This window comes from Panthera leo, chromosome B4 (genome assembly GCF_018350215.1).
Source record: "Panthera leo isolate Ple1 chromosome B4, P.leo_Ple1_pat1.1, whole genome shotgun sequence".
NCBI classification, from domain to species: Eukaryota; Metazoa; Chordata; class Mammalia; order Carnivora; family Felidae; genus Panthera; species Panthera leo.
The window spans coordinates 24,457,645-24,482,171 of record NC_056685.1 but is presented as its reverse complement, the minus strand read 5'-3'; the positions used below and the strand labels follow the sequence as shown (position 1 = coordinate 24,482,171).

General features: G+C 36.7%; 1 protein-coding gene across 5 annotated transcripts in view; it reads right to left on the bottom strand.

Moving 5' to 3' along the window:
* The window catches only part of ACBD5 (acyl-CoA binding domain containing 5), a 44,925-nt gene extending 22,257 nt beyond the window's left edge, over nucleotides 1-22,668 (bottom strand). Inside the window, exons 1-8 of one of the 5 annotated variants that reach the window (XM_042945176.1) lie at nucleotides 22,614-22,668; nucleotides 21,100-21,271; nucleotides 16,497-16,617; nucleotides 14,538-14,610; nucleotides 5,973-6,087; nucleotides 5,843-5,875; nucleotides 1,731-1,865; nucleotides 308-511 (exon numbers count right to left, since the gene is read on the bottom strand). In XM_042945176.1, the coding sequence (XP_042801110.1) occupies nucleotides 308-511; nucleotides 1,731-1,865; nucleotides 5,843-5,875; nucleotides 5,973-6,087; nucleotides 14,538-14,610; nucleotides 16,497-16,617; nucleotides 21,100-21,175 (757 nt within the window). In that variant the 5' untranslated portion in view covers nucleotides 21,176-21,271; nucleotides 22,614-22,668. Of the gene's footprint in view, nucleotides 1-307; nucleotides 512-1,730; nucleotides 1,866-5,842; nucleotides 5,876-5,972; nucleotides 6,088-14,537; nucleotides 14,611-16,496; nucleotides 16,618-21,099; nucleotides 21,272-21,455; nucleotides 21,597-22,613 lie in introns of those variants that run through there. The other 4 variants (XM_042945175.1, XM_042945172.1, XM_042945173.1 and 1 more) reach the window with 4 other exon arrangements.
* Between the last annotated feature and the right edge of the window lie 1,859 nt (nucleotides 22,669-24,527).

Here is a 24,527-nt window from a genome sequence, read left to right as displayed (position 1 = left end):
TCATGACCTGAGCTGAAACCAAGAGTCAGATGTTTAACCGACTGAGCTGCCCAGGTGCCCCTCAAAATTTTATTTTAAAAAAACCATACAAAAACACAATTAAAAATGTCTCAATAAAAATATAAAAGCCCTGCCTCTAATTCACTATCTTTCAAAGCTATACACCCTTATAATATTAATAAACCCTAAGATATTATTGAATAAGAAGTTTTTAAATTCTAAATTGCTCCTAAATATCCTAAAACAATGAAAAGAACACTGCATTCATAGGAAAGAGGCTAAACAGATAATTATCCTGGGACAATACCTTGGTGAATGCAGACAGCAGTTTTTCCAGTTTGCTCCGAATTTTCATCTACAGCCTTTATTTCTTCAGCATTTTTCCCACTCAAGGAAGCACTGGCATGAATGTCATTCTGTATATCTTGAGTGGAGGCGTCTTTATCATAGCCATTAGTAACAATGATTTCCAAATTCTTATGATCTGCAGATTTCTTCATCATTTTCTTATCTTTTAAAAGAAAGTAGGGAGATTCATAAAAGTTCACAGTAGGTCAACTTCTGTATATATATTCTAATATCAGTAATCATTTCCCCAACCTACCATAATCCCTTTGAATGGTTTCCTACTTGGATCAGAGAGATGGGGTACTCCTTGAAAAGGGATTTATTATATGCTGAACGCTCATTCAAAACTACTTCAGTTCCCTGTGAATCTTCTAGAACCTATCTTATTTTATTTTTAAGTAGGCTCCACGTCCCATGTAAGGCTCAAATTCATGACCCCAAGGTCAAAAGTCACATGCTCTACTGACTGAGCCAGCCAGGCATCCCTAGAATCCCCTTTAAAGATAACTTCTCAAGGTCTTTACACTCTCTCAAGCATAGGCAAATTGCCCTATGAGACCCAGAAGTACAAATGGGTCCACATAGTCAATAAAAAGATCCTTTGAAGAAGGTATTATCTGTCATACCCTATTGGAAAGTAAAGGCAAAAGTAAGCCGTGCGGTTTGTTTTAGTGTCTGTCTGCCTCCCCTTTCTAAACCAATCTTCCCAGGAATCACTGGTACTCTTACTACCAGTGGGGCCCCCCACCCACAATGCAGTATCCTATGACTCCAATGTTCTCTCTCCATCAAAACTTCCTATATCCAATTCTCCGTTCTATTCTTGACAAGGTATTGAGAGTTTAAACATTTCTCCTCTTCTTGGTAAGCCACATATGCACATTTATATTGGCAACAATACCTAAAATGAATACATTTCTTCTTTTTGTTTCTTTAAGTAAACTATGCCAAACATGGGGCTCCAACTCACAACCCCAAGATCAACAGCTGCATGATATACTGACTAAGCCAGCCCGGCACCCTATAAAATGAATACATTTCTAATGCAGCATTTCAGGCATTACATTTAGAGGAGTGGTCCATTCTTGTTAGTGTTCAGTTCTATCTATGCACTTTTGGTCCACAGAAAAGTGGTGATAAGGTCAACAGCCCACATCCCACCATACACACTATTCTCATACAACACCAAATCAGTCCCAACTTCTCCATATTCTTTCATCTATTTTTTAAAGATTTTATTCTTAAGTAATCTTTACATCCAACGTGGGGCTAAAACTCAACCCCGAGATCAAGAGTCATGTGCTCTATTGACTGAGACAGTCAGGCGTCCCTTCTTTTATCTAATTGAATGTAAAATTATTCGCTCATCATCCAAAGATTACCATTAGCACTTTGTTCTGCTCCTTTCACTTCTTCTTGGGCCTCTTCTTCCTCAGACTCAGCTCCACTATCACTGCTTTCGGCTTTACCATTAACAGTTTTGGCATTTGGAGTAGAAGTTAGAACGTTACCAAGATCTAAAATATGAAATGATCACTTAATCTCTAGTGCTATAACACACAATCATGCTGTAATTTACAAATAATACTGTCCTTTATAATAACTAATAAAATAATTTTGAAGTAAAAGTTAGAATTTTGACATATATCTGCAAGTATTCTTTTCCTTGATTATACATACATTACATAAAGAAACTCCTTCAGTTTACAACAAAAGTGATAAAGCGATCTTAAAACCTTCCTAAACAAGGCAGAGGGTGAGTTATTTTTAAGTTAATATCAATCAAAATAGAAAAGTTAGAGATGAAGGATCCTCTTTACACACAGTAAATAAAGAGACAGTTGCTATATCCTAGCATACTGAAAACATAAACACAACAATATCATCAATGTCATCAACAGAACTACATTTAAAAATTTTTTATCCTTTTCTTACTTTTAAGGCTTTAGGTACACTACCTATATTATTATGTCTTTATATTTATTTTTATTTTAAAGCATCCATTAATGTGATCAATCATTTAAAAAGGCACATTGTCCTACTGGCCAGTCATATCTTCAGAGGAAATTCATCAGAATTTTTCAAATGTTAATATGCATAGGAATCACCTTAGATCTAGTTAAAATGCAGATTCTGAATCAGCAAGTCTGGGGTGGCCTAAGATTCTGTATTACCATAAGGCTCCCACATGATGCCAATGCTTTTGGTTACTGTACTTCATTTTGAGAGAGAGGGAATTACATTTCCATCACCCTTTAAGATAATAAAGGCCTCCTAAGTGGCTACTGGTCAAAAACAGTGGTCTCTCTCCATAAATTTTTGTGCTTCATTTTCACTTACACAAATGCATTTCTTTTTTTTTTTTTAACCTTTTTATTTATTTTTGAGACAGGGAGAGACAGAGCATGAACGGGGGGAGAGTCAGAGAGAGAGGGAGACACACAGAATCTGAAACAGGCTCCAGGCTCTGAGCTGTCAGCACACAGCCCGACGGGGGGGCTTGAACCCACGGACCGCGAGATCATGACCTGAGCCGAAGCCGGATGCCTAACCGACTGAGCCACCCAGGCGGCCCCACAAATGCATTTTGAATGCTTCCCTGCATCTCAAACAACATATTAAATGCCAAAATCTCCATACATTTTAAACAGGAACAGAAGAGTAAAAATTCAACTCTATCATTGCCATTATGTTCTACTCTCTCTTAGAGAACCAAGGCAGCATCACAGTTTATAAATCTTGCTCTCTCCCTGACAACCAAGAAAAAGAATAACAACAACAAAAAAACAAGAAACAAAAACACCCACCACTCATGGACATCTTCAACAAAACTAAGCAACAGGAAATCTCCCAAACCCCCATTAAATGGCATTTCTGTGATGAGAGGTATAGAAAGCACAGAGAATTACTCACTAGCCCTACTCAACATCCAAAATTCAGTTCATGACAATAGTCACATGATTATCACAATAGATGCTGACAAAGCATTTGACATGACAATAATGTTGACGAAATTAAAAATGTAAGAGAATTTCCTCAATCTGGTAAAGGGCATCTACAAAAATGCACAACTAACATAATAATTAATGTTAAAGGATTGAATGTTTTTTGCTCCTAAAATAAGGAACAAGAAAGAATGAAGAAAAAAATAAAAAAATAAATAAAATAAGGAACAAGACAAGGATGTCTACTTTTGCCATCTCTGTTTAATATCGTATTAGAAGTTCTTGCCATGGCAATTAGGCAAGAAACATAAATAAAATGCATCCAGATTGAAAAGGAAGAAGTAAGCACATGACATGCTCTGTATACATGAAATCCTAAGGAATCCACCCAAAAACTATTAGAACTAACAAATGGTTTGGCGAGATTGCAGGATATAAGATCAATAAACAAAATCAAGTGAATTTCTACAAGCTAACAATGAACAGTCCAAAAATGAAATTAGAAAATAATCTATAATAGCAGCGAAAAGAATAAAATGCTTCGCAGTACACAAAAGAAAGTCAAAGAATTGTATACTGCAAATGACAAAACACTGTTGAAAGAAATTAAAGAACTAAATAAATGGATTGGAAGACAATATTGCTGAGATGACAAAACTCCTCTAAATGATCTATAATTCATTGCAATTCCTTTAAGAATCCTAGATGGTCCTTTTTGCAAAAATTAACAAGCTGATTCTAAAATTCATATGGAAATGACAAGGATCCATAATGGTTAAAACAATCTTGAAAAAGAACAAAGTCGGACAGTTCATATTTCCTGATTTCAAAACTATGTATGTATATTATGAAAAAGCCCAAGCAAAACAGATACATCTGTTCTACTGGGCTTAAGTGGCTACTTTTAATAGGATTCCTTGTTTAAAAAAAATTTTTTTTTCAAGATTGCAAACTATGAAACACCCATATACTTTGATCTCTGCAGTTAGACTTCTAATATTGTATCTGTAAGAAATAATTTCTTACAGATATACTTACACATATATTTAATGACATTTATACAGGGTTACTTTCAGCAGCATTTTTGAAGATCAGAAGAGGAAACTAATAAGAGGAAACTAATAAGTATAATGCAATAAAAATAAAAAACAACATAAAAAAAGAGGAAACATCTAAATGTCCGTTAGAATGGTACAGGTTAAATAAATTATGGTATGGGTACACATCCCTTACAACTCTTAGGTCCAGATATGATTTAAAATCCAGTTTTCTAATTTTGCAAAGGTCATACACTATATGTACTATATATTATGTAACACCTTCAACAGAATTTTAAGGCAGCTCCCACTAAAAAAATAATAATAAAGTTTTTACAACGAAACACATGAATAGTCACACTAAATAAAATAAAGACTTAAAACAGCCCCTTGTCATTTCAGAGGTCTGTTCCTCAATTAGTTCATGTCAGGACAGTCTTTCCTCTCAAAGGAATTACAAAAGAATGTTTGGTTTATTAAGTTTTTTGAATTTTTAAATTACAGCTTAGGGATTATGGATCTGAGCCTTTATTATCATTATTCATTCTACCTTGTCTTTATAATTAGTTGTTCAAACATTTGCCTCTAGCCTCATACTACTAAAACAGGTCCAGATTTACTCTCCTCTGAATCCTAACAACATGCTTCACACAGAGAAAATATTTAATATTTTTTCTGCACTAAATAGTACAAATTATAAGGAAGATTATTTGTTAAAATTTGACTCCTTTAGGTAAATCAGATATAGAGGATGTGGTTATATGAGCGTTATGCTCAGCAAGCAGTCTATCAATTACAATTGCAGATACAAACTGCAGGTCTTACGACAGACAGGAAGATAACTGTTCTGAAATACCTAATTTCCATTAATTAGTGAAAGGTATCTTGTAAATAGGGATGTCAGGAAAATAAAACACAGGTAATTTTCATTTGAAATAATTCTTACAGGCTCATTTCAGTCTGCTTTCTAAAAAAAAAAAATTAAAGATCAAATGTTTATAGTTAATAACAGCAAATTTACCTATTATTCAACTCTTCTTACTATGTAAAAGATAAGCCTTTCAATTCTTTCCTGAGAACATGAAATTAGAATTCTAAAAAAATAAATAAATAAATAAATAACCTAGCTAAGTGAATTCACTGACATCTTGTGTCAGGTTGCTATACTGTAATAAACCATACTATAAACATAGCCACGTTAAAATTAGCTAGAAAATAATTTCAGCCATTGTCACTGCTAATGTAATTCAAAAACCAAATCAGAAAGTATGATCTATCAAAATACAACCATGAATTCTGCTACAATTTTGAATACACTTAGTGAATCATTTGTCATGTTTTAATAACTGCAGGGTTAAAACTTAAGCATTTATAATATTTTTGAACTTTATGCAATATATTTGCTTGGAACAAAAACTTGCGTGACAAGCTTGTAAGTTTTATAAATATGTGCAGAATTCTTTAGCGTGTAAATTTCAAATAAAATTTTTACGTGGATTTCATTATTCCTACCTTCTAAGTATTTAGAGATTTTCTCCAGTCGGACTGGCATGTGAAAGTAAAACAAAAATTAGACATATAAATATTAATGCATGCATAATGTGTCATCTGCTGAACTAAAAACAAGGTAAAACAGTCCAACCTGAGGTTAAGTCAGAACTTTTGCTACTCTTTTTGTCTTCTACAATTTCATAAAATGGGCCTATGACATGTAGCAACTCTTCAACTTTCTCAGTCATCGGCATAGTTTCAAGAATCTGTAATCAAAAGAAACACATGTTGTGAAATCACAATCTATTAGTCTGACCTACTACCAAATAAAATAATACTTACAATTTATTTAGTGATAATTTTGTGATTCAGAGTTTATGTATAGATTCCCCAAAGTGCCTGTATTAACTACATACTTAATGTGCACATTCTCCTAGAAAAGGTTCAAGAAATCAAAGAATTAAGTATCTTCATTTTTGGGAATGCAAGCTGGTGCAGCCACTCTGGAAAACAGTATGGAAGTTCCTCAAAAAACTAAAAATAGAACTACCCTACAACCAAGCAATTGCACTACTAGGCTTTTATCCAAGGGATATAGGTGTGCTGTTTCGAAGGGGCACACACACCTCAACAGCATGATCAACAATAGCCAAAGTATGGAAAGAGCCCAAATGTCCATCAAGGGATGAACGGATAAAGAAGACATGGTATATATATACAATGGAGTATTACTCAGCAATCAAAAAGAATGAAATCTTGCCATTTGCAACTACGTGGATGGAACTGGAGGGTATTATGCTAAGTGAAATTAGAGAAAGGCAAAAATCATATGACTTCACTCATATGAGGACTTTAAGAGACAAAACAGATGAACATAAGGGAAGGGAAACAAAAATAATATAAAAACAGGGAGGGGGACAAAACAGAAGAGAGTCATAAATATGGAGAACAGACTGAGGGTTACAGGAGGGGTTGTGGGAGGGGGGGATGGGCTAAATGGGTAAGGGGCATTAAGGAATCTACTCCTGAAATCATTGTTGCACTATATGCTAACTAATTTGGATGTAAATTTAAAAAAATAAAAAATAAAACAAGTTAAAAAAAAAGTCTCTTCATTTTGAAGACTATTTTACATAAGCTTCTTTTAAAATTTTACACAATGATCTATAAATTGTGCATTAAACTAAGGGCACTTAGAATACTGTAGGGTTAAATTTAAATTATTGTATCTGTTCTTTAACACTAGTGTTTTTTTATTCTATTTTTACTAAAAAAAAATTTTTTTAAGCTTATTTTTGAGATAGACAGTATGAGTGTGGGAAGGGCAGAGAGAGAGGGAGACACAAAATCCCAGGCAGGCTCTGTACCACCAGCAGAAAGCCTGATGTGGGGCTCGAACACACGAAACGGTGAGATCATGACTGGAGCCGAAACCAGGAGTCTGACGCCTAACTGACTGAGCCACCCAGGTGCCCCTCTTTTTTTTATTTTTTGAGAGAAAGAGCGTGCACCAGCCTGCGCACATAAGCAGGGTAGGGGCAGGGCAAGAGTGAGAGTGAGAATCTTAAGCATGTTCCATGCTCAGCATGGAGCCCAATACGGTGCTCAAACTCCCAAGCTTAACGAACTAAGCCACCCTGGTACCCTTCCCTAAGGTAGTGTCTCTGAAAGAGGAGAAATGTAGAGTAGGAACTAGTAATCACTTTCAGATACCTTCATACCTACAGGCCAATTTAGAATCATCAGATTTGAAGAACAAGGTAAATTAACTGAAAAGGCATTCAAATAAATAGCCATCAACTGGTAATTGATAAAAGAAAATATTTCCACATATGAAATATTGGCAGATACTTAAAAAGAATAAGGTTAGCTTTGTGTGTACTGATTGGGAAAAACATCTGAATTTTTTTTATAGGCCAAAAGGTAGTTGGTGAACAGTATATTTAATATGATGCCATGATTGTTTTTTTTCTTTTTAAACAATAGGATACATATACATATAATACAGACATATCTGTATATACATATATGTGTTTTCTGAATTCTACAAAATAGAATTAAAAGTAATTACCACTTAAAGAGTTAAAATGGAGGGAATGGGGAAGATTCACTTCATTTCATACTTCTTTGATGTTTGGATTTTTTTTCATTTACACATATTACTTTTATTGTTTTTTCTTCTATTACTTTTATTGTTAAGATTAACAAATTTATTAAGCAACCAAAATTTTGTGTCATTTTTGCATACTTTTCAGCTTATATACAGTTGTAAAGTCGCCACTTGATCTTTGAAACTAATAACCACCTCAGACTTGTCAGTCCCTCTCCCTGCTTTATTGTTTGTTTATCGTGTATCTTTCACAACACAATGTAAGCTCAATGAAAAAGGGCCTTTATTTGTTTTTGGTCACTCCTGTATTTCCAGTGTCTAGCACAGACAAGGAATTTAATAAACAAGGTGGGGGTGTGTTGGGAGATTATACAGAATGAACTATGCTTAGTGATTATAATGTAATTTTAGCGCTCATAGTAAATTATCTAATTGCTGTTCCTTTCAATGGATAAGAGTGAAAAAAATGGCTTTAACCATAAAATTGTTTTTTTGTAAAAGGAAATGCTTGTTACTGTAAGGCTGGGGTCATTCGGGAGGGCATTTTTATAGCTTATTATAGATAAATGATCTATAATATGTATGCATTATAACAATAATCATGAGAATTAGATTCAACCCAGAAGTTGAAACCACCAGGTAATGTTTACTTTTTTTGGTAATGTTTACTTTGACATGACCAAAGTCACAGAAAATAAATGGTAGAGATAAAATTTTAACACAAGTCAGTACCCTTTACACTACTCTATACTGGAACAGTGTATGTATGTACAGTCAACAGAATCTGGTAAGCCAACCACATATTCCATCTTGACCTCCCCCCCACATAATACCTCCTCTGATATTCTTTCAAACAAGATCTTTTTTAGTTATCTCCTGATTTAAGATTACTTTAAAAAGTCTTTAAAAAGTCTCAGGGGTCTCTGGGCGGCTCAGTTGGTTAAACTTCTGACTTGATTTCAGCTCAGGTCATGATCCCAGAGTCATGAAATTGAGCCCTGTGTCAGGCTCCGTGCTAACACACGGAGCCTGCTTGGGATTTTCTCTCTTCCTCTCTCTCTGTTCCTCCCCACTTGTGCTCTCTCTCTCACAAGAAAATAAAATAAAGTTAAAAAAAAAAGTCTCTTTCTCAAATTTGTCCTTAAGTAGGGCTACTCAAATCTGTGTTTTGGTTTCTCATACTCTATAGGTAACAGAGTGAATTAAGGACTTCAAATGTCAGAACTAAATAAATGCAGAATGTGCCAGTGCTAAGCAAACATAAGCAGAGTGATTTTTCTTTCAATTAGCTAGCATTTTAGTAGTAAATACGGTTAGAACACAAGTGGCCATAGCAAGATACACCCAGAATTTAAGAGGTTACTCTCTGAAGAAGAAACTTTAACAATACAAAACTCAAGAAGAATGATCTTAGTCATCTGCAAAATTCTCTCCCTCATCCCAGTGCTGGAATAAAAGAAATGGCTCAGACATACAAATAAACGCATGAGATCCTGGCAGAGACAGAGACACAGAAAGACAAGCAGACACAGGCAAATCTCAGTCTAAGTAACTACTCCTTAACCTCAGAGAAGATTTTATTTACAGTGTAAGTGAATCAAGTTCAGTTGGATTGTAACCTATCCGAATGAAGAATATTTGGTGAGCTGGATGGACTGCAGACAAGCAGCATCCAGCTCTGAATCCTCTGTCACCACCCCCCTGCCCCTACCCCACTTACGCACACATGCACGTAGCGCGCTCTCTCTCAAATAAACATTTAAAAAAAAGAAAGAAAGAAAAGCAACATCTAAATACAATAATTTTTCTAGGTTTCTCTAGCACTTTCCTTGGTAAGAAACATTATTCCTTTCTTTTTTTTTTTGAGGGGTGGGGAGGGCCAGAGAGGGGAAGAGACAGAATTTCAAGCAGGCTCCATGCTGAGGCTCCAACTTGTGGCTCAAACCCACAGCCCTGGAATCGTGACCTGAGCCAAAATCAAGAGTCAGACCAACTGACTGAGCCAACCAGATGCCCCAGAAACACCATTTCTATATGATGAAAATATTCTGTTAAGGTACAGATACTGTATTGTAAAGCAAAGATTAAATTCCTCAGTTTTTTTTTTTTTTTTTTTTGGTCAGATGAACATATCTTTTAAAGCCATCCAAATCTCAGTGTTCTACTCTCCGTTCAATAATCTTAGTAATCACTAATCCAATTTCCTAAGTGCCTCTGCAATTTTGAGGAGTGTCTTATATCTCAATCCTGAGTATGCTGAGCACTAGAAGAGTGTATCACCCATTCTAAGTAAAGAAATTAGCATCCAGAAAGAAAGAAAGAAAGAAAGAAATTAGCATTCTGGAAGGAAGAAGGAAGAAAAGAAAGAAAGAAAAAAAGAAAGAAAGAAAAATATTAGCATTCTAGAAGTAAGGAAAGAAAGAGAGAAAGAGAGAAATTAGCATTCTGGAAGGAAGGAAGGAAAAGGAAAGAAAGAAATTAGCATTATAGAAGGAAAAAGAAAGAAAGAAAGAAAGAAAGAAAGAAAGAAAGAAAGAAATTAGCATTTTAGAAGGAAGGAAGGAAGAAGGAAAGAAAGAAAGAGAGAAAGAAATTAGCATTCTGGAAGGAAGAAGGAAGGAAAGAAAGAGAAAGAAATTAGCGTTATAGAAGGAAGGAAAGAAAGAAAGAAAGAAAGAAAGAAAGAAAGAAAGAAAAGGAGAAAGAAAGAAAAAGAAAGAAAGAAATTAGCATTCTAGTTTTTCTCTAAATCTCCAAAAGATGGTTATCATCAGTCAAGCCTTGAAAAGAATAAGCCAATATTTTGGACTTATAGACCTATGGACCAGACCCTCACCATGGTAACTTTCAGGTTCCATCCTTTATGAGACTATGTTATAATAATCCTCCCTCTAGTACAGCGATTATCCCATCCTCTTAGAAATCCTGAAATAATTAGTCTGGGGTTATACTGGGGAATATATATATATATATATATATATATATATATATATATATATATATTTTTTTTTTTTTTTTTTTTTTTTTTTTTTTTTTTTAAACAAGATTCCCCAGTGACTCCAACATGCAGCCAGTGTTGAGTACACTGATCTCTCCTTAAGTCCAACAGACATAATGCATATTATTCAAGTTCTGGCTGAATTCTCCAGTAATCCTCATAAGATAGCCTGCAAAATTTGGGAGCTGCTGGCTGGCTCAGTAGGTAGAGCATGTGACTCTTGATTTGGGGGTTGTAAGTTCAAGCCCTATGTTGGATGTAGAGATTACTTAAAAATATAATCTCAAAAGCAAAAACAAAAAAACAAAAAAACCCAAAAAAAACAGACTGTAAAATTTGTACAGAAAACAGAATTTTATATCTCCTTTTGATTATGAATCAAAAGAACTTTCTTTAAAGAAATATGGGTTATTTCCCACAAACCACTTTAGTTATTCCTTTCTCTCAAAGCTAAAATTCTATTAAATCATTTTATTAATTAAAAAAAAATTTTTTTTTAAGAGAGAGAGAACACGAGCAAGGGGGGGGGGGGGCAGTGAGAGAGGGAAAGAGAGATTCTTAAGCAGGCTCCAGGCTCAGCACAGAGCTCAACACAGGGCTCTATCTCAAGATTCTGAGATCATGACCTGAGCCAAAATCAAGAGTAGGATGCTTAACTGACTGAATTACCCAGGGATCCCCCTGTTAAATAATTTTAAAAGAATTTTTTATTCCAGGGGCACCCCAGCTCACGCTCTCTCTCAAAAATAAACGAACATTAAAAAAAAAAAAAAAAAAAGGGGGGCACCTGGATGGCTCAGTTGGTTAAGCATCGTACTTTAGTTCAGGTCGTGATCTCACAGTTCGTGAGTTTGAGACCAAGGTCGGGCTCTGCACTGACAGCTCAGAGCCTGGAGCCTGCTTTGGATTCTGTCTCTCTCTCTCTCTCTCTGCCCCTACCTTGCTCATGCTCTGTCTCTCTCTCTCTCAAAAATAAATGAACATTTACACAATTAAGAAAAAAAAAGAATTTTTGATTCCAGCAACTTTTTCAATGATATTTCACTGGCCAGTTTATAAATTACAAAAATTTTCCATAAAATATTATTATAAGATATAAATTAAATTAATGAGGTTCCTTAACATTTGAATGCAAAGGCATGGAAAGAGATTTATACTAAAAGAATAATTCTAGGGGTGCCTGTGTGGCCTGATAGGTTAAGTGTCTGACTCCTGATTTTGGCTCAGATTACAATCCCAGCGTTGTGGCATCAAGCCCCATGTCGGGCTCCACACTGAGCGTAGAGCCTGCTTAAGATTCATTCTCTCTCGGGGTGCCTGGTGGCTCAGTCGGTTGAGCGTCGGACTTTGGCTCAAGTTACGATCTCATGGTTCGCAGGTTTGAGCCCTGCCTCAGGCTCTGTGCTGACAGCTCAGCACAGGAGAATAGCTCTGAAGAGCAATAATACAGTGAACTGTATTTATAAATACAATCTAACAACTGCTTCAGTTAGAAAATTATTGCAATTAAAAAAAGTGCCAAATTCAGTAATCAAATTTTTGGGATAATGTACTATCCCACACCATTATTATATTTTAAGTCATCTCTATACCCAACATGAAGATAGAACTCACAACCTTCAGATCAAGAGTTGGATGCTCTACTGACTGCACCAGCCAGGCACCCGCCTTCCCACATCATTATTTAGAAGATGCAATTTTATCTAATGATGTCCACAAAGCAAAACTCTGGAAATACTTTAAAAGACTAATCGAATTTTCAACCAATGGGTATCCTAACATTTTCAGATTTACCTCTAAAGGTTTACTATAAACTTTATTATATTCACAGTATGAAAAATGAAATTTTAAAAGTCTGAAAGGAAATAGCTGGTATATTATTTTAATTAGAGAAGTAGTTACAGAAATCTACGGGCACAGTGGAAGTATCTTAAGACAGTTAAAAGGCAGCAGCATAGTTTAAATCCATCTCCCTCCCACTTTAAACTGTGGCTACATCATTAATTAATCAAACTGGACAGGAAAAATGGGTAAATTTTGCCTAATGTGTCAATTCAACTTTACATTATGGAAGCATGTCCTTAAACTTGTAATATTTAAAATAAAGAAAAGGAATGGTTACCAAACCAAAAAGGCTTTAGATTTTCTTTGTCTTTCTGCTTTTGAAAGGCTTCGTTGTTGTATTACTGATAAGGTTAACAGCCAAAAGGACTAAACTCTGCCTTCTGTTATAGATAAACCAAGTCCACTGAATAAAAATTATGAAAATGTAACAAAGTGCACAGCTTTGAGTAGTATGAAAGAGATTAAAACAAAATGAAACAAATGAGTCTGAACTGACCAAACAGGAACTAACACTGTTGAATCATCTGGCAAAAGAACTATTCCTTTTTAAATATTTTCTTTATGCTTAAAGACAATTTATTTAAAATTATCAAACAGGGGCGCCTGGGTGGCTCAGTCGGTTAAGCGTCCAACTTCGGCTCGGGTCATGATCTCACGGTCAGTGAGTTCGAGCCCCGCATCGGGCTCTGTGCTGACAGCTCAGAGCTTGGAGCCTGTTTCGGATTCTGTGTCTCCCTCTCTCTGACCCTCCCCCGTTCATGCTCTGTCTCTCTCTGTCTCTCTCTGTCTCAAAAATAAATAAACGTTAAAAAAAATAAAAAAATAAAATAAAAAAATAAAAAATAAAATTATCAAACAGACCTAAATCTCACAACTTCTGATCCAGTTTCAACATAAAAATGATCCTTTATAAAGACACTACGATTACCTTTAAAATCCATGATTTCCTCATAAATTTACTTCTCAAAACAATCCCTTGAAACAGACTTTAAAGTTAGCAAGGGATGCCCTCCTTACTAATTACCAGAAAAATTAAAAGCATCCTTATCTTATTCTGGTTCTGAAGGACCTCTGCATTCACAGAAAAAATGCTTGCTACTAAGAAGTCCAGGGTTGGGAATATCTCAATTTGTGAGTCAAAACTTGATGAGAACACTGATGGGCAGGGCTGTTAACTATTTCTTCTAAATAAAAAGTTCCAAAGCAGAAATGCTTTCAAGACAGCCCAGGTACTTCCCACATTCTTAAGGAAGGGACTTCAGTATTTTAAAAGACTCCTATTTCTATACTTTCTGAAGAAGCTGACTATGGAGAAAGGCAGGGAAGATGAAAAAAAAATCACATCACCATGTGATCTTAAGGAAAAAACACTTACCTTAAGATGAACTTTGATGAGGGGAGCCTGGGTGGCTCAGTCAGTTAAGCGTCTGACTTCAGCCCAGATCATGATCTCACTGTCTGTAGGTTCGAGCCCCATGTTGGGCTCTGTGCTGACAGCTCAGAGCCTGGGGCCTGATTCTGTGTCTCCTTCTCTCTGCCCCTCCCCCACTTGCACTTTGTGTCTTTCTCTCTCAAAAATAAACATTAAAAAAAAAAAAGATGAACTTTGATGAGACAAATAAAACCCTAATAAATTCAATAACTTAGGTTTTGTATTCTAACATATTATAATCTCCTTGTTCCTTAAAGCAGCTAATTTGCCTGATAACAAAATTAAATTAGACCTGCTCTGAATATTTTCTACTGGGAATTATTTCCCCTACCTTTTTCATTTCTTCAACATATGCAATCATGGCTTCCTCTTTGGTCATATCACCCAGTGAACTCCAAGCATCCCTAGAAATGGAAATATTCAAATAACAAAAAAATACCTGTTTTCCAATTGCTCAGAATACAATTTGTAGTCAATGCTATATGGTTATTAATTTAAAACAGGCTCTCTACTTAAAGCCTACGCAAAGATAATATGTTTCCAAAGGATCTCTTTAAATGTACCACCTTAAAGAACAATATCAGAGGAAATAAACTGTCAAATTAAATAGTATTTAAAAGTAGTCATAGCCCATCTATAGATTATAAACTATATAAACTATATTATATCACTATAGAGCAGATACTATAGACTATTGATAAATATTTGCTAAGAACTCTTCAAAAGTTTTATATTATAAACAGCAATGAAAGGAACATTTTAGAAGACTATATGAAATGAACTATCACAGCCATGTTTTAAAAGAACAGGAGTTTGAGTTTAAAATTTCCATTACTTTAAATAAGAATCTAATGTATACACTCAAAAAATAGAAATGGTTTCCTACTTCTAAAAAAACAAATATGTGAAGCACAGGCAATTTTTAAACCCACAGACAATGAGAATACAGTAAAACTTGGAGTGCGAGTAACTTGCTCATCTGCAAGATGAGCAAACTTTTTTTTTTTAATGTTTTATTTATTTTTGAGAGAGAGAGGGACAGAGCATGAGGTGGGCAGGGGCAGAAAGAGAGGGAGACAGAATCCACAAAGCCCACTCCAGGCTCCGAGCTGTCAGCACAGAGTCCAACGCGGGGCTCAAACCCGTGAACCATGAGGTCATGACCTCAGCTGAAGTCGGACACCCAACCAACTGAGCCACCCAGGTGCCCCGATGAGCAAACATTTCTAATAAATTTTAACTTGATAAACGGGCAATGTCTTGCAATATGAGTAGCATGTGATGCCGAAGTCACATGATTGCAACTAAGCCAATGGTTCTTGAAATTTGCTTTGATATACGAATGCTCTGGATTATAATCATGTTTCTAGGACAAATCATGCTCGCAAACCATGGTTTTACTGTAGACCTTTGAAATTTTTGCCTAAAATGAAAACCTTTCTTTTTATGTATTTTTTCCAGAAGCAGTTGATATCTACCAATGGTCAATTCTGAGGAAAAATTATAAAGTAAATAAATCAATTTTCTTAAAACAGATTAAATACCATATTGCTATTACATTTAACCTATTATCTATGACCATTCATAAAGAACTTAGAGGAAAGCATAGTGCTAACAAATCCTCAAAGGAGTTTAAGGACTTCCAATTCAGGGTAAAGAAATTCAGCCATCAAAATGTGTGGCTCTTAAGACATGCTTCACCAATTAGCATACTCTGTTCATAATATACTTTCTATGTTACAGAGGTAGCTATGGATATAACTTTTTAAAGTATATTAAAAATCAAATTTCAAAAAAAAAATCAAATTTCTATTCAAGTACAGTGGGAAGGAGTGACAGCTTAGATAAAAAGTTAGCACAGTAATACCTGAGTTATGTTCCTAGTTACTTAGGAATCATCTAAAGGTTCAAAGCAAACAGTGTCATTTGACAAGTAAAAGTCATTACTTTTCCCCGCAGGTAAAACAGGCAGGAGAGTTTATTTGTTTGTTTGCTTAACTGAGTTTGGGAGTTGCTCTTGGTATAAGAAAATGAAAAAAATTCCATAAAAGGAAAGACTAACTGAAAATGATTTTTGATGCACCTACCCCTTTGGGTTTTACTGTTTTCCTCTCTTCCCTGAGACTTTTCTATTGTATGAAATTGTGTTAAAAGCACATGGAGGATAAAAATTGGATCCAGTATGTTAGAACACCTTATGCACAGGGTAACACATAACCACATAAATAAGTCATATGATAATTATGTCATTAAAATAAAATTTCTTTCAGAGCTCTCTATATAAAATTACCATTTATATCTTCCAATAGGATCCCAGAATCCAGGCCTCGACAGTTTACAGGGTCCTTCAGTTGCCTGCTTATAGAAGCTATAGAATTTGAGCATCATTTCATTTGTTGGCTGAAATGAACCTATTGGAGACATATTAAACATAAATCACCTGGAGAATTCAATTGATACTAAGGCTATAAATCAGCTTAGCTATACTAATAGTGATATTTAAATATTTCATTAACAGTACACTCATTTACTTCTGTCTTATAGAAACAAACGTTATGGCTGTCCGTTGCTTTACTCCTCTGACTTAAAAAATGTACACTCTGCTTAATAAAACCTCAACATTAAGAAATTCAAGACCTTTTGGTCAAATTTCAACTTCTCAGTGAATAGGAAGTCTGGCTAAAGTGAACCAATGTCTGCTGTGGTAGAAAAAGAATCCAAGATAAAATAGATTTCTCACTTCTTACCTCTGTAATTTTGGACACATCAATTTCTTGATAATCAAATCAGTCTTTATATATGTCTCTAGCGTATCTGTGATCTTTTTTTGTTAAAAGTTTCAAAATGTATGAATGAGTGCTCTAAGCTACAATACTTAATAATAGAGAAAAATTGGAATGCAAATGTTTCATAATAAATAATTGACTAAATTGTTATGATACATATACACAACAAGATCATTTATAACTACAGCCCTTAAAAATTATATGGTATGAAAATATAAACGACTGAGAAAAGTTTCACAATCTACTATAAAGTGAGAAAATAACAGTAGTTTAAAAATAGCATATCCAGTACAATCCATTTTTGCAAAGTAAGTATTCATACACATAAAAGGCAGAATAAATGGAAACACATCAAAATTTTAAAGACGATATCTCCGGATAGTAAGTATACAGATCATTTTCCTTTTTTTTTATTTGTGTTTTAAAAATTTTTACATTTGGGATCTCATCAAAATAAAAAGCTTCTGTACAGCGAAGGAAACAATCAGCAAAACTAAAAGGCAACCGACATAATGGGAGAAGATATTTGCAAACAACATACCAGATAAAGGGTTATTATCCATAATCTATAAAGAACTTATCAAACTCAACACCCAGAAAACAAATAATCCAGTGAAGAAAAGGGCAAAAGACATGAATAGACACTTCTCCAAAGAAGACATCTATATGGCTAACAGACACATGAAGAAATGCTCAACATCACTCATCATCAGGGAAATACAAATCAAAACCACACTGAGATACCACCTCACCCCTGTCAGAATGGCTAACATTAACAACTCAGGCAACAACAGATGTTGCGAGGATGCAGAGAAAGAGGATCTCTTTTGCATTGTTGGTGGCAATGCAAGCTGGTGCAGCCACTCTGGAAAACAGTATGGAGGTTCCTCAAAAAACTAAAAATAGAACTACCCTACCACCCAGCAATTGTACTACTAGGTATATATCCAAGGGATACAGGTGTGCTGTTTCGAAGGGGCACACGCACCCCAATGTTTATAGCAGCACTATTGACAATAGCCAAAGTATGGAAAGAGCCCAAATGTCCGTGGATGGATGAATGGATAAAGATGTGGTATATATATACAATGGAGTATTACTCAGCAGTCAAAAAGAATGAAATCCTGCCATTTGCAACTATGTGGATGGAACTGGAGGGTATTATGCTACGTGAAATTAGAGAAAGACAAATGTCATATGACACCACTCATATGAGGACTTTAAGAGACAAAACAGATGAACATAAGGGAAGGGAAACAAAAATAATATAAAAAACAGAGAGGGGGACAAAACAGAAGAGAGTCATAAATATGGAGAACAGACTGAGGGTTACAGGAGGGGTTGTGGGAGGGGCGGATGGGCTAAAGGGGTAAGGGGCACTAAGGAATCTACTCCTGAACCCATTGTTGCACTATATGCTAACTAATTTGGATATGAATTGAAAAAATATATATATAAAAAAAATTGTTCTTACATTCAGTGTGTTTATATATTACATTTATATCAAAATTATTATAATAAAAATTAAAACTATAAAAAGATATTTTATAAACTTTCTAGATTGCATAATAAACACACAATGTGTAGCAATCAAAAATTAGTAGTTTATAAACATTGTGAAAATTACAACACAGATAAGCTGAGAGCTGGTGTTTCGGGTTTACCAGGAATGAATAATTAATTCCAAAATCACAGTAACTATTATCTACATAATATATGCTCCTTTAGGAGTACCTATTAGACATTATTTCAATAATATTGTCCTCCTTTAAAGACCAGAGGTTAAAAAAATGGGAAAATTACAGTTAAAAGGGTTACATATTTTTTTAAGCTTTGAAATAGTTTTATTTGAAAAAAAAATTTTTAAGCGGTTGCCTACTTAAATAACACAAATCTAAAACACCAAGAGACTCATTTCAAAATATCTTCAGTAAGTCACAATAAGGTTAAAGATTTGTTTTTAACATTTATTTATTTATTTGGAGAGAGAGAGAGAAAGAGAGAGAGAGAGAGAAAACCCAAAGCAGGCTCCAGTACTGTTAGTGCAAAGCCTGACACATGCCTCAATCCCACAAACTGTGAGATCATCACATGAGCCGAAATTAAGAGTTGGCCGCCCAACCAACTGAGCCACCCAGGTGCCCCAAGTCAAAATAAGATTTAAAAGTTTATTTGTTGGGGTGTCTGGGTGGCTCAGTTGGTTGAGCATCTGCCTCTTGATTTTGTTCAGGTCATTATCCCAGGGTCCTGGGATTGAGCCCCGAGTCAGGCTCCGTGCTGAGTGTGGAGGCTGCTTAATACTCTCCTTAAGATTCTCGCTCTCGCTCTCCCTCTGCCCCTCTCCCCCACTTACACGCTCTCTCCCTAAAAAAAATAAAATAAAAATCTTTAAAAAGTAAAAAAAAGTCTATTTGTTAAGGTGAGTGAAATATACATTAGACTAGATTACAGCAAAAACTGTTAACGTATTGAATATACTCTGTAAGACACTAGATAAAGTATAATCTGTCCTCAAGGTGCTTGCTCACGCGTAACATATTTGATATGTGTATTTAAAATGTTATCTAAGAATTTAAATTTGTAAAGGTCAAGGGCAAACCAAACATAGATGCTATAGGATTCATTATAACCTCAGACCTTAAATAAAGATTAAGCAACAAGGAACAAAAAAACAGATCTCACTCTTTGCAAAATAGTCCAGGGCAGGCTATACCAATTAAAGAGTACAATTATTAAAAGATTTAATAATTCATTATAATAAGACTTCCAGCTTCAATCAATATCAATTTAATTTCAGGGGATAACAGTACACTGAATATCATCCAACACAGGTGCCATTTGCCAGGGTACCTTAACCTTGTGATAGCTTCTTAAATGTTATGTGAATAGTTTATATTTACATGGGTTTAATACAAAATATATATCAACAAAGATAGTAGACAAGAGACATCAAGTTCTACCTTTAACAATTCTCAAAAAATTATAAACATGTGTGGTTTAGAAAATTCACTCTTATCTTTCAACCCCCTCCTATGAACTCCAATTCGATGTCTGAGATTACAGAAGGAATACGATTTTCTGTCTATTTGCTTTCAAAACCCTTTAAATCTGCACTTTATGAATTTTTATTAAGTGGTGTTGAATATTCATTTCGAAGCCAACAGATGATTAATTAAAATCAATTAAGTAGAACATATTAAATACTATAATAATATATCAATGAAGTATTCAGTGAATTTTACATTCTGGCACAGTAACAGTGCTTAAATGCAACATTAAAAAAATACAAGTTTATTGTGAAAAATAATTCATATAATGCAGAAGGACATGAAGTAAAAGATAAAAGTCCCCCTCCCCAAACTTCTGCACAGAAAAAAATACTTGAATAACGGCTTTAAACTTCCTAATATTGGTCCAAACCCATAGAATTACAAATTCAAAAAGCTCTGTAAATTCTAAACACGGTGTATTTGAAGAAAACCACACTTGGCCACATCACAGTCAAACTGCTGAAAACCAAGGATAAAGAGAAAAATCTTGAAAACAGCCTGAGAAATGACACAAGAACAACTGGAATGACTTTTCTCCTAAACTGCAAGGAAGGCCCAATATAAGTATAAGAAAGAGAACACTAGTGTAAAGAAAATAGCACACACAAAAAAGTACTAAGTATATATGTATTTATTAAAATAAATCATTTTACAAATGATTTACTGTTCTTTCCTTTCTCTCCCTTCACATCAAAAGTTTTTGGAAGGTTTAAACAGTACAGTTTAAGAGTATGCACACCAGGCATACTACCCGTCCCAGTTTTTGTGTGTGTGTGTTTTTAAACATACCCAAATCCGCAGTCATTAAGTGGCAGACTTTGTTTTCAACAAAAACTACTCAAAATCTGGATAACATATTTGTCTTTTTCTTGAAAATTGAGCAGGTAATTAATTCACATTCTTTACTTCTTCAACTACACTCCTTTTAAACGCAGAAACGAAGTAGGTTAAATAAGCAAGACTACAAGCAGAAATAAGGTTAAAGAAGGCGAGGTTAAGAAACTGGGGCCTCGGGCCTCTGCAGGAGGCTTGTTCAGCGGGGGCCCAGCGCACTTACCATTTTTCGGCAAACTCTGGATCACCTTCACCGCCGCCTCAAACCTGGTTTCGTGCACGGATCTCGTGTCCGCCATCTCCAGCCGCCAGCGCCGGCCCCGGTCCCGGTCCCAAGATCTGTCGGCTGGAATCAGGCAGCAGCAGCACCAGCTTTCCCAAGAGCCTGCATGAAACTGGAACATGGAGCGCAGCCGCGGATCAACATGCCCAAAGGGAGGAGGCCCACGCAGCTGGTCAATTCCCCGTTGCCCTGCCCTATCCAGGCCACACAGACCGAGGTGGCCCAGCTCTTTCCTCCTCCCCGGGGCGTGACCTAGACCGAGAAGCCGGCCCCGCGGAGACAGAAAAACAACTCACCGAGAGGAAAAGCATCTCTAGCACAACACGGAGGGACTCCGGCCACCAGCGGTCGCGGAGCCTCTCTCCCACCCACAGGACCCTGGCGGAGCAGCCACACTCCCCATCCCGACAGGGTCCGTGGGTCCGTCGGCGCCCTCCCCAGAGCCCCGCCCCAGAGCCACTAAAGGACCCACTAGCTGCCGCCGCCGCTACCGCGCAGCCGACTCCACCCACTCGCCGCGTCGGAGGAGACGACGCGCGCTGCAGTCGGTCCCCTGAGTAGGGCCAGAGAAGAAGGCAAGGAAGAGAAGTGAGAGATGTGCCGGGTCCTCGCTATTTTGAACGGGCCGGACCGCCGCGTCTGTGCCAGTGCAGCGGGACTGTGGGAGCACACAGGGAACGCGGGATTGGATCCTTCGCCTGGGCCCAAAGCGTCGGTACCGCTGGGCAAAAAAAGACCCTACCGTCCGCAGCTCCTCCTGCCCTCTTAGGTTAAGGTTTGAAGAAGGTGATGGGACATAAGCAAAGGGCTTTAGATCCGGATAGGCTCTGTGCGACATTATGTTCTGCCATTCGAGTTCTGTGACCTAGAGCAAGTTACTTAGCCTTTCCGTTGGCAATTTTACAGTACCCTCAAGGGTAGATGAAAGAATTAGAGATTTTGGATGAAAGTGTTTAGCAATACTTGATCCGCAATAGTTTGACAGCTTTAGCCGCCTGGAGCTAAGAACGTCCGAAAGTAATCTAACCAAAGGAGTAGGGAAGATTGCCCGCCACTAGCCTGGGCCGGGGAAGGGAGGGCACCTTCCCCAGCACCACCACTAACATCTTGTCCCTGGGAGCCGGGCATAGCCCAACTTCAGCCCGATTTAATAGGAGGCAGGGGTCGGGGGAGGGGGCATTGAGGAACCAGTACGGATTGTCAACCCTAAAAACGGGTACCGTGGGCCTTCAACTGTCTACCATAACACCTTGCAACCTCAGGCACCTAGAATAGCCCCCAGGCCCAGCGTGGGGAGGACTAATACGGATTTGGGAGATGGAGTCTTGCAGCCCGGAAGTCCTCAAATCGCCAGGGCCTTTCTGAGCTCGGGTTGAGTTAGGCGGGTTACTAGCAGTAATCTAAGCGCAGACGGTAAGTTACTCTTCCCTCTGAGCCGCACTGCCGGCATTTACCTTGGCATTGCCCGGCAAGGCCCGTCCGGTATTGTCCCCGACGCCCGCCCCTCGCCCTGCCCCGTGGACTTGTGGGAAATGTAGTCCCCGCCCGCCCCCCCCTTCTCTGCGGCGCTTCCGGATACCTCCTTTGGAGGCTGGCGTTCTTCCCTGTTCCGGTTCGGTTTCTCCGTCCCGCAGACGCTCGAGCCGATGCGGCGGAAATCCCGCCTTCGCACTGCGTCGCACTCAGCTGTTTCAAAATGCCACATCCGCTTCCCGCGAGAGGGACCCTCAGTGGTATTTTCAGAGGTGTGCTAACGTGATCGGTGTGACTTGGAGAACGGGGGTGTAATTTTTTTGCTCCTGGTTGCTTACTGACTTTGAGGTCAAGGATGTGAAAGCAAATGTCGTTTAAGTAATAAAGACTACCGCTTTGCTGAGTGCCTGGTGTGTGCCAAGGCAGTGTCACATATTCCAAACGCTATAGGGTGTTTACGAATGAGGAAATGGAGGTCTACGGTAACGGATCTGCCCAAGAACCCACAATTTAGTAAGTAAGCAGAGCCAGGAGTCAGTCCAAAAAACTCTTGCTTTAGATCTTGGACTTTTTCCAGGACACCAAAAGTGTAAGGGACTAGCAATTTTTGTAGTTTACTCAAACTAGGAAAACTACATGTTTTAATAATCTGCTTCCCCTACTCTTTTTTTTTTTTTATTATATTCTTTTCAAATCCAATCTATTTAGTCATGCATACTTATAAACAGACTTGGGTGTTTATTTCTAATCTAGGACTTCATTTTGACAACTCTTCATGAAATTTATGTAGTAAGCAAATTTACAACATGTTGGTCTTTAGTAAGGATGAATAAGAATTTTCTGTCCGTGATTTATGTCCAATTTCCATTTGCAGGTAGTGTGGATTTCCAATCAAGGAGAATAGCTTAAGGAGAAAGAAAATTGAGATTATTCAGATGAAGGTATTTAAAAGTAGCTCATTCATATAGCTGTGCTGGTTCAGATTTGGTAACTCCTACTGAAACACAATGATGAATATGATGAATTAGTTCCTAAGCCGCCTTCCATTTATGTGAACAACCTATAATTCTACCTAAAATATATAAAAAGGTAAACATTTAAAAATCTAACATAGGTAAAAAGACAAAATGAGAAAAAAAAATACCCTTGAGAGTGATTCGGAAATGCCATCTATCATGAATTGAATGTTTGTGTCCCCAAAATTTGTATGTTGAGGCCCTAACCTCAATGTGACTTTATTTGGAGACAGGGTCTGTGATAAAGGTTAAATGAGATCATAAGGGTGGAAATCTAATCTACTAGGGCTAGTGCCCTTACAAGAAGAAGAAGAAACACCATAGCTCTTTCCCTCCACTATATGAGGACATAGCAAAAGGTGGCCACCTGTAAGCCAGGAGGAGAGCTCTCACCAGAAACCAAATTGGCCAGCAACTTGATCTTGGACTCCCCAGCCTCTAGAAGTATGAGAAATAAACTTCCATTGGTTAAGCCACGAAGTGTATGGTATTTTAGTATGACACCCCAAGCAGACAGAGATTCCAGTCATATGTCTAAAAGTCATAGCCAATGCAAAAGAACAGGAAAAAAAAAAGGCATAAATATAAGAAAGAAATTATTATTTTTAGATAAAATTGTCTGTCTAGAAAAATAGCATTGAGTAAACTAAAATACTATTGAAATTGTAAGAGTTGTAGTTTACTCAAACTAGGAAAACTACATGTTTTAATAATCGGTAAGAGTTGAGACGGTGAATAAGATAAAATATTCAAAATCTATAGTTTCCTATTAGAATATTGGAAGACAAAAATCAAGTCCAGACCATTTGCAATGTGAATGGAACTAGAGGGTATTATGCTAAGCGAAATTAGTCAGAGAAAGACAAATATATGACTTTA